At 43.6% G+C, this 10,806-nt stretch overlaps 1 protein-coding gene across 1 annotated transcript; it reads left to right on the forward strand.

Annotated features, from left to right (window-relative positions):
* The first annotated feature begins 179 nt into the window (after nt 1-179).
* Nucleotides 180-9,342, forward strand: kcnk4a (potassium channel, subfamily K, member 4a). Its single transcript, XM_084041708.1, has 8 exons — nt 180-424; nt 2,351-2,525; nt 3,005-3,290; nt 3,749-3,866; nt 5,127-5,287; nt 5,687-5,866; nt 6,063-6,227; nt 6,516-9,342. Exons 3-8 carry the CDS (start codon nt 3,102-3,104, stop codon nt 7,545-7,547), a joined length of 1,845 nt encoding a protein of 614 aa, XP_083897834.1. The 5' UTR covers nt 180-424; nt 2,351-2,525; nt 3,005-3,101; the 3' UTR covers nt 7,548-9,342.
* The last annotated feature ends 1,464 nt before the right edge of the window (nt 9,343-10,806 follow it).

Here is a 10,806-nt window from a genome sequence, read left to right on the forward strand (position 1 = left end):
CGGACTCTGAGGTAACAAATGGCCCCGGTGCTTCCCAAAAAGCCTGCGTTTGGAACGGCAGGATTTAGAAGACTAAGCCCCCCCACATCCAGTTCAGGAAACATTGGGCCTTCTGCTCTTCCTCTTCAATGACTGCACTTTGTCACAGCCCACTGTGGGATAATATAGTGTATGCCTCACATACGCGCGCACACTCGCGCCTGTGCCTTGTCCTTTTCTTCCCCTCCTCCTGCAATCTCCTCTGACAGTGATGTAGAGTCCTGAGAATGGGGAAACACCTTCCAAGGACCAAACATGCACATACACAGAACGCGCACACAAGGGAACACTAATACACTGCTCCTCGGTGCAAGTTGAATGGGGAGGCAATCGTCCACGCTGCTTGGAACATTGTTTTGGATAGCACCGTTTCTCCATATTAACGGTAAGGCATGAAAGAAATCCATTTATTTTCAAGGGGAGGGTATTTGAGTTAGCAAAGCCTTCATCTAGCAGGAAATGATGATTCTTATCTAAATTATTTTACACTTATGCTCGGTATAGAGTTAGGTCACAGAGGGCCCACAAGGCAGATGTGACTAACAGGTCATTTTTCAATTTATATATATATATATATGTTTAAGTATGTATATTTTTACATCATAGAGCCCAACTTGAGTCACATGGATTTCAGACAGCTTAATATAATCCCAATTTTGCTTAGAAAAGTGCAGGCTTGAACAGACCATCAATTCCCTGCTCAAAGAAATGAATACCCATGTCACATCTCTTCAGACACTGTAGCTCACACAGTAATTTAAGTGCATTCCTTCATGGAATTTGGAGAATAACCATGATTTAGACTGGAATTATGATGGGTCACAGTTAATAATGATAGATAATGTCTGTCCTCACTGTGCTTCTGTGACGTCTGTGAAGTGTGATAGCTTATAGAAGACCCATACTTTTTATAATATGGTATTTCTGTTCCCTGATAAAGTCCAATTATTACTTTTGAACATCATTTTCACTCAAGAGCATGAAACTAGAGGCAAGATGGTAATCAGTGATGTTAAGACGTTTTTTTAACGTTTTTACATCCTATTTAGGTTTATTTTATAGAGCTACACATTCTGAACATGTATAATATCCTTGTCCACAGAATGTTACTTTGCTCTTCAAATACATCTGGAGTTACCTTCAACAGCACAATGGCATCACAGATTTAGTATATTATTTTGTCTTGTTCCTATGGCAGACAGTGATTTTCACAAACTTGTGCATAACAGAGTTGACCGAGTAACTGTTGACACTAAATGGAGCTAACTTACTGAATTTCATTCCATTTATTATGTTACCATTCTTTGTCGAAGTCTGCACCAAACTTCAGACTACAAGAGCGCTTAAGATTTGTCAAACACACCTGCCTTATATGCAATTGTGTCGATGGCCTGGAGTGTCACATTGATCCTGTCTCAGGCCTGTGCTCCTTGTCCAACAATTCTTTGGAAACCTTATGATTTATTACTCCACCCGTCACACTATTTAGCTTAAGATTAGTTAAGGGCACCATCAACTACAGTACAATTCTGTTTTTTTTAAATCCTCTCACTCATATCAGCAAAATATCAAAATATGCCAGGGAAGGTTTAGACAATGATAACTAATAATGCCTCGCAGCATAGAAGCTGGGTGGAGAGAATGAGACTCTCCATACAAACTGAAGCCAGCAGTCCATTAGAACAGAATGCTAACAGTCTCCTGGACTCTGGGAAATCTCAGGACATTGTCAGTGTTCTTCTGCAACACAGGGGCCAGCTGACCAATAGCAGAAGCTCCCTAAATCCCCTTCTTGATTGGTTCGGTCCAAAGCACTGCTCCCTTGAGTCTGCGTGTCTATCTCAAAGGCAAACACTGTTCAAAGAAAACATTTAAAAGTTAAACCGAGATGGAAGTTAAGCGATAAATATATTTTCAATTAACGTCAAGATGTATGTTTGGAGGCTTGGCAGAGGCTAATCGTTTGGAAGGCCAGGGGGGCGCTGGCAGGGCAGCTTTATATCCCGGGAGCCTGTTGTATGTCAGCCTCTCATTGGTTTATTATGACAAAGTCCTCCATGTGAACATTCATAATGCCCCGTAGCCAGAGAGAGAGAAACCATGATGAGCCAAGTTAAGATTATTTTGTTCTCAAATATTATTATATTATAATTTAGGTAGTGTTTGTTTCATTTGTATCATTTGTATTTGTGTTCATGTTTGGCTTTCTTTTTTTCTTTTTTCCTTGAGATGTGTTGGTCATGTGTTATGCTAACGTAAGAATGGCCTCATTGTACTAATAAAGCTTATTGAATTGAATTGGAATTCAAAGGATCAAGAAGTCCCACGATCCTGTGGTCCACCCAGAAAACCTACGTTAAAAAAAGAGAGTGCAAGCTGGAAAAGTGTTTCCCTCTCACAGCAGGAGGAGACCGAAAACAATTGACGGATTTATCCATCACCTGATTTGGGGCGTTTAAACATGGGATGAGATCAGTGTCTTAAAGGTACAGTATGATCTACAATATATTAAAGTCTCAACTATCAGATTATTATTATATTTGTTTGATAATAAGTTACACAAATTTGCTTATGGCATCTTATAAAGTACCATAAATGCAAATGTTTTCAACATTGCCTGAATGGGAAACCCCTAGCTCTAGGGTTGAGAACACCATGCTCTGTCCAGACTGCTATACAATGGGTAGCGGGCACATGGCATTTCTGTGCACCATGCATGTTTTCGTCGGAGAGCTGTAGCGATTGCCAACTTTTTCCACGTAATTCTTTTTTAAACTCTTGCTTTCCTGTCAGTTCCCACCTTTCTGCTTTTGTTTAACACAACTGAACATCTGTTACGCAGGACAAAGTTTGTTAATGCCAGTCACCCTTTTCCCGGAAACAACTTTGATTGGTCGTTTACACATTTGCTAATACACACACATACGCAGACACATTTCTAAAGGAACTTCCTGTTTATGGTCAGCTGTGTCCCAGAGTATCCTGACTGCCGGCGTTTGCAGACCCTGGCCCCTGAGCCGTAACCCATAACCCCGCCCCCCCAGGGGGCCGTCGGGGAGAAAATGCGGTGCTCCGCCCTGGTGGCCCTGCTCTCAGGGGTCGTGCTGTATCTGGCCATGGGAGCACTGGTTTTCCGCACCCTGGAGGCCCCTCAGGAGGATGCGGCCTACAAGGAGCTGCATCACGCCATGGTCGTCTTCCGCCAGAACCATTCTTGTGTCAGTGAGCAGGAATTCAACAGTTTCATAAGGGTATGGAGTGTATGAACAGACGCACAGACCAAGTAGCCATACTCCCAACTTCTCGTGAATATACTGTAGAACAGTGGTTCTCAAAGTTGGGTCCATGGACCCTCAGGATTCCTTGGGGGGGTTCTAAATGGACCCGTACAGGTCTGTAACTCTGAGAGTGTACAAATGGAACCTTATGGATCAATGAGGTTCCATTTGTATAATCTCAGAGTTATTGGGGTCCTTGAAATTAAAAGGTTTGAGAACCACTGCCGTAGAAGTCTGCACAATATGAAGCCTACAAGGGCATGACCCAGTTTGGGGAATTAAATACATGCATTTGATTAGAAGCATTATGTTAACCACTGTAATCCTGGCAATCCTAATTTGTCAAAAAAGAATTGCTGATCAACAAGCTCAAGAAAGCGTACTCCCAACCCCTGCATATACATTCTGATTGTAACGTTTAATCTCTCCAGAAAGTCTTGTCTGCCGTGGGGGCAGGCCTGGATGCCACCAGTGACCCTGCTAATTTCACCAGTCGGTGGGACCTGGTTTCTGCCTTCTTCTTCTGTGGTACCATCATCACAACCATCGGTAGGTAGAGCCTGGCTAAATTACAGTTTAAACTCCATGACACCTTCCTACAGTGGTGGAAAAAGCACTACATTTCTTTACTTAAGTACAAGTATCAATACTGCAATGTAGAAATACTCTGTTACAAGTAAAGGTTCCGGTTACTTGAGTAAAAGTATTGGCATCAAAATATACTTAAAGTACCAAAAGTAAAAGTACTCATTATGCAGAATGTCCCGTTTCACAAGGTATCATATATCTAAAACATATTCAAATCTTTTGAAAATAGCAGATCTACAAGCCCACAACGTGTCGCATTGCGCTGCTTTGTGAGCTTGTAGATCGGCTGTTTTCGAATAGGGCTGAAGTGGTTAATGTACGTTCAGTAATAATAATTCAAATCTACAAAGTAACTAAAGTAAAAAGTACAATATTTGTACAAGTACGGTACTTAATGTACTTAGTTACGTTACACCACTGCCTTCCAATAGAACTTTTCTAGATGAATGAATTCTTCTTTTTAACACACCTGGTCTCCGGATGTCGTTCTGTTGAATGATCGGTGAAATTCACCTTTAATTGAAGGCCTCCTTAATAACTGACCTCCGACCTCTTCTTGTAACGCATTATAATAAAATTCAACTTAAACAAGAGTTTAATAAAAAGGTTATCCTATACTAGTCTTCAATAATTTGATGAATTTGTACTACATATTTCTCCTAGAGTGGAAAAACTCTTATTTGTGAGGTCATCAAGGAATAGAATCATGAGTTAGCAACTGACTTGGTGGACCAATAAAGTGTTTTTGTTTTAGGTTATGCACGCAAATGCACATTTATTGTACGACATGAGTGTATGAGTGATAATATGTATAGCAACTTCTTCTATGATTAAATCATTTCTTTCTTTCTTTTTTTGTGTGCTATTTACCATTTTTTCTCCCCAATTTAGTATTTATGCCAATTGATTCCTCCCCACACATATTTCTGTGTATTGTCACTGCTGTTATATCCTACTGGCTCACCTGCCAGTGAGAAGCCTGCACTGGGAGGATGTAGAGCCTTCGTCCTTCTCCTCCCGCCCAACACTCAGATGCCGCCCGTAGGAGTATGTGTAGACTATAGACACTCGACAGAGCCGGCTGCGCCGTGGTGGATTTGAACCCCCAGACTGGTCCAGTGGTGGGCAGCTACTTTACCACTGTGCCACCCGAGCGCCCAATCAATCAATTCATTTCTTAATGGTTTAAAGTCGCTGTGGCCTCTGTCTCTCTGTTGACAGGCTTTGGGAACCTTTCTCCTCGTACGCGGTTCGGCCAGCTGTTCTGTGTGTGCTACGCTCTGGTGGGCATCCCCATGTTTGGTATACTGCTGGCAGGGGTGGGCGACCACATGGGCACGGTGCTGAGGAGAGCTGTGGCCAAAATTGAGACCATCTTCCTGGTGAGAATGGTCTGTCCCGGCCAGGAAGGAACCAAACCTCGGCTGGGTTTACACTGCTCAAATAAGTCTAATTTTTATTTGATGCTAATGTGTCAAACGGCCATGTTGTGCGACAAAACAGTTGTATTTCAAACTGAAAAAAGTATGCTGCTTTTGTCACACAATAGTACAATGTTGAAAATATGTTGCTTTTTGTAGATCAGATATTTTCCTCAGCATGATACCATCAATGACTAAGTATAAATCTGGCTTAATTTGTTAAGGAATGCCCTGAATTGTCAAGACATTATCTGATATGAACAAACAAACATTTCACTCGAGTTCGTTTTAATAAATATTGTTTTTGTTTTCTCGCCCTCTCTCTGTCTCTCTCTCTCTCTCTCTCTCTCTCTCTCTCAGAAACGCAAGGTCAGTCCCACTATGGTACGTGTGATTTCAGCAGTTCTGTCCATCCTGATTGGCTGCATAATCTTCCTCGCTGTGCCAACATTGGTGTTCCATGAAGTGGAGGACTGGACATTTCTTGAGTCGCTCTATTGTGTTGTTATCACTCTTACCACCATCGGCTTTGGTGACTTTGTACCAGGCGAGGGCACACGCACACTATCTCTCTATCTCTCTCTCTCTCTCTCTCTCTCTCACACACACACACACACACACACACACACACACACACACACACACACACACACACACACACACACACAGTGGTTGTTGTACCAAGCTGCAAGCTGTACACAATGCTTATTTTGTTTCTTTATTTCCAATAATTCAGTGTGTCTATCCACTGATTCTGTCTGCAGTTGGTGATAGAGAGGCTGATGTGCTCTTCAAGCCCTTGGTGTTGTTGTGGATAGTGTTTGGTCTGTCCTACTTCGCTTCCATCCTCACTATGATAGGGAACTGGCTGAGAGTGCTGTCCAAGAGGACCCGCACTGAGGTGAGAGAGACCCCACAGCCAGCAACAGTACATGCAGCTTCTAGCTATTGATTGACAGCTTATCATTCCTCACATGGGAAACGAGGTTAGACAGACACCACATTTACAGATAAAGGACAATAATGACCTAAAAGAAAGCTGCACCAATCGAAGACATAATTTTAACTGCAGAGCAAAACAATACAGCACATCAATACATCTATCTATGTAACTACCTATATTATATATCTGTCTGTCTTACAGTACAGTATCTATCCATCCATCTCTATCTCTCTACATCCCACACAGATGGAGGAGTTTGCGGAGGAGTTGGCCGCCCATGCAACAGACTGGACCCAGAATATCCAAAACATGTCGATGGACTTCCGAATTCCCAATCCTTTGGAGTTCAATGACCCCTTCCTCCTGCAGCGCCGTCGCTGGAAACGCAGTGAGCGTCGCCGCCTCCGCCGGGGAGCCCAAGGAACTCTGGGATACCGGGAACGCAGCGGATCCCAGAACGGACACCTGCCCAACCGCTGGGTCAGCCTCTCACGCTCCATGAACCGGCTGGAGGTCCACCCCCTGGCTGAGAGTGCATTGACTGCCAGGCCGAGACTTAAGGGCACCGGAGGCGCCACGGTGCCAAGAGTTGGCACTCCCAGGCTGTTTGCTCGCTCGCTCTCTCTACCTGTGGCCTGCTCCACCTGCGAGCTGGACTCACCAGAAGCAGCCACACAAGGGTCTTGCTTTGGCTCCGAGTCTCTGTATGACTCCACATCCTCCTCTTTTTCCTCTGCTTCCTCCTTGGCACAGCACATCTTCAAGCCCAGTGAGGCAGTCAGCAGCATGGAGCGGGGCCTCCAGAACAGCGGCACAGAGCCAGCAGAGACAGATACATATGTCACGCCAGATGGAGGAGACTTGCACACGGAGATGCATCTAAAAGAGGAGATGCCTGTGTCTCCTTCCTCAAAGGAACAGGAACAAGGTGTGCACAGACACACACCTTCCCCTCCACCTCTCCTACCCTCTTCCGCTCCTCCCCAAGTGCCTCCTTCTCTGACTCCTCCTCTTCCTTCTCTTTCATCTCCGAGCTGCCAGCTCTTGGATTTCTTCGGGGAGAACTTTGCGTACATCGATGAGTCGTCAGACACTCTGAGCGATCCCGTACAGCCAGGAACAGATGAGGCGATGAGGAGACGGCCTCGCAAGCCAAAAAGGAAGAGCATGAGGAGGCAGCTCCCGCAGAGGTGGAGCCCCGTTCAGAGGAGGAGGCTCAACAGTAACAATGAGCCACCATCCAATCCCCCCACGCCACCTCCAGACTTCTCACTCTGAGAAAGGCCTCAACCCTGCCCCGACAGAGAACCCCTAAGGCAAAAAGCCATATAATCGTGACTGTGCCTCAAATTTCACACTCTTACCAAAATTCAACACAATTTAGGTTTTGCTGAGAATACCTTTTATCAGCTGTTTAAATAAGACAAAATTGGCACCAAAATCTGAGTTGGATAACAAGGTCATCACAAGTCCTAACTGACCCTGCTAAAGCCTATTGGGCCCTAAAGAGGGTCAACTAAGCATGTCAGTGCTCTGACAGAGATATTTTGATAATTGTCGGCAGAGAAAAGATTTTCATAGGATAACCTGTGGATCGATGGACCAACTGTATTTTATCCTATTTGCAGCATTGACTTTAATTCTAGGTCATGACATGATGAATTTTGTTTAGCCGCTTTATCTTACCTTTCCCATTACTCTCCTTCCTGTAATGTCTAGATATGTGTAAATCTCCTCAATGTGCCTTATACATCCTGTAATTTTTTTGTCCAGACACGTTGCAGACTTGCTGCATAGTTTATGGACAGAATGCATTTCTTTCCTATTAATTTAATGGCCGTGGGTGCATTTTGTCTTAGCACATATCTGTATAGATAACTGCCAATGATGCATATATTGTCAGTACAATAGTCTCAATAGAGCACACTGGTTTCTCCCTTAACATTAGAATCACAGCCTTGAAGAGAATTGTCGCTCTCATCTGTTTAAACAGGGTATTACCAAAGTCCTTGTGGTTGTCCTCAAAGCTATTTTGTCAAATTAAGCCTCAAATAATAGATTCCTAAGCTTCACCGATGCGATGCCAGAGTGCGGTCTAGCCAACATCAACTCGGGACTCCTGAATCGCTGCTCTCCACACTCTCCTATCTAGCATCAGGATCTTGAGCTCTACTGTGTTGTTAGCTGCTGTCGCACCGCAGTGCATCTAAGTAGGGGGTGCGCTTCTTGCCTTTCCTGGCTTTGCCCTGAGTTGGCTCCCACAGTGTCTCTCTCTCTGACTTTGTCTGTGACCCGTGGTAGGTCCCTGTACAGCGTCACATTGTTTATCCTGTGATTGTATTAATGCTTTTGTCCAAAGCCCACCAGCAGGCACATGAGGAGGATAAAAAACAACTAGTAAACAGACCAGTTTCTGAACTGTCAGACCAGTTCCTTTGTCCCAGTTAAGAGATGCAAGAGTTCTGAAAACATCTGGAATGCAAAGGAAACCAGTCTGATTATTGTTGGATCATTGTGGATCCATCAGCCTTGAATCAACAGTGTGCACATTAAGGGGCTATGTCCACAGAGAATGCCTTTTGAGCTGAGGAGCACTGTGGGTATCATGTCCACAGCACTCACACACAGTGTGGAAATCATGTCCACATAGCGCTAACATAATTACCCAGTTGTGACATACAATCAGGAGGATCAAAAGAGCAGCGTTACTCTCAAAACGTTGTTTGAGCTGTTTCCAGCTTGAAGAGCCCAGGGTGCTGTACCAAAAAATGCCGGCCGTCAGCTTTAGCATAGAAATACGTGGAAGACTGGCGCTACCAACTCTAAAGGCGTTCTATGTGGACATGGCCCCTTAGGCCCTAAAACATCCCCAAAGTGTCCTAATGTCCCCAAAGTGTCATTATTGTGCATTGAGGCCACTAGTTGAGAAGGACTGTGTAAAAAATATTTTCAGGGTCTAAAATATTATATTTTAAAATGTATATGTTCTGTTTAAGAGATTGTAGTGTCATAATGACACACAATGTTATTCCAGCAGTTAAAATGTCAAAATGTCATTGAATGAATGAATGGACTGACCAATAGGCCTATTATATATATATAGATATATATAGATATATATAGATATATATAGATATATATATAGATAGATATATATATAGATAGATATATATAGATAGATATATATAGATATAGATAGATAGATATATATATATAGATAGATATAGATAGATAGATAGATAGATAGATAGATAGATAGATAGATAGATAGATAGATAGATAGATAGATATATATAGATATAAAAAAAAATATCATATTCTAATTAGAAATACTACACCCATTGACACAACCCAGTTACACCACTTGACAATGTTGCTTCTACAGTCAAATTCTACTCTTTCCTGAAGAAAGTGATACTGAAAGTCAAGCATTAGTGAGATACTAATCTCTCAAGAACAGATTCTGCACTGCGTTGGAATCTGTCTTGAAGGTTCGTCAGGACGTGTACACACTGTGTGGGAGTGGGCGTGGCTTCAGAGGCCGCGCTTTATCCAATCAAATGTAGTGGGTTGGATTCACGTGTCCGTCATCCTTCCCGACTCGAAACTTAAACCGAAACTAATTTAACAATAGCGCCCGCGGAGCAGACAACCACGGAAAGATATTCACATTTGAACTTACTCTTTCATCATAGAAACAAGTGGGCTTATAACCAAAACCATCCATGTTCTCTGGGAGAAGTGGTGTTAGTGTTCCGTGTAGAAATGTTATCTAGTCGGAATGAAAACGCAAGCTCACCACCGGAAGTGGAGCGGTGAAGGCAGACTTAAACCCTGTTTCCTTGCGCACAGGTCCTTCGTTAGCATTGGCCTAGAGTCACACTGAGGATAGCCTCGGAAACCCAGCCTTTTTTTTTTGTTTCAAAAGAAAAAAGTCTGGGCCAACGGTGCAGGAACGATGGTCTTAGGACCTTGTTAACTCCTAACCAACCAGAGTGCAGAGGGGCGTCGCTCTAAATTTGGTGACGTCAGCCTGCTCCGTGCACAGACCGGGGGGGGGAGGGGAGGCGGGGACATAGATTGGTGTAGCAATCGGAGGACGCGGCTGCTCCGGGCGCCTGGGTTTGGATCCGCCCTTCGAGACCATGGATTGCTCTCGTTCTCTCAGTCTACACTGAGGAGGACGAACAGCAGAGGTCGCTGTTTTTCCTTTTCATTGTGTCTCTGGGTTCCGAGATTGCCCTCACACCTACGTGGCACCGCCGATCCAACCAATATGTCTGAGTCTGTGCTCAGGAATGTGTCAAAAACAAAAACATCTCCATGAATTCAAGGCTTCATGGAGTGGGTAATTGATAGAAAATAAGTAATTTATGGGTGAACTATTCTTTTAAGTGTCTTGTTCAGGGACACTTTGACACATTGCTGAGGCCTGGGATTGAATTTGGGATTAATGACTTGTCAGACAGGCTCTCTAACCTTTCAGCTATGGCCACATCATCAGCAGATGACGCAGTTCTACTCTGTAACAGTAAAG

This window comes from Gymnoscopelus microlampas (assembly GCF_963454915.1).
Source record: "Gymnoscopelus microlampas genome assembly, chromosome: 18".
NCBI classification, from domain to species: domain Eukaryota; kingdom Metazoa; phylum Chordata; class Actinopteri; order Myctophiformes; family Myctophidae; genus Gymnoscopelus; species Gymnoscopelus microlampas.

Bases quoted from the DNA above. Each gene is read 5' to 3' on its own strand.
- kcnk4a (XM_084041708.1), top strand. From the start codon at position 3,102: ATGCGGTGCTCCGCCCTGGTGGCCCTGCTCTCAGGGGTCGTGCTGTAT. The intron at 5,288-5,686 runs GTGAGAATGGTC...TCTCTCTCTCAG, and splicing joins AAATTGAGACCATCTTCCTG to AAACGCAAGGTCAGTCCCAC. The intron at 5,867-6,062 runs GTACCAGGCGAG...CCAATAATTCAG, and splicing joins CCATCGGCTTTGGTGACTTT to TGTGTCTATCCACTGATTCT.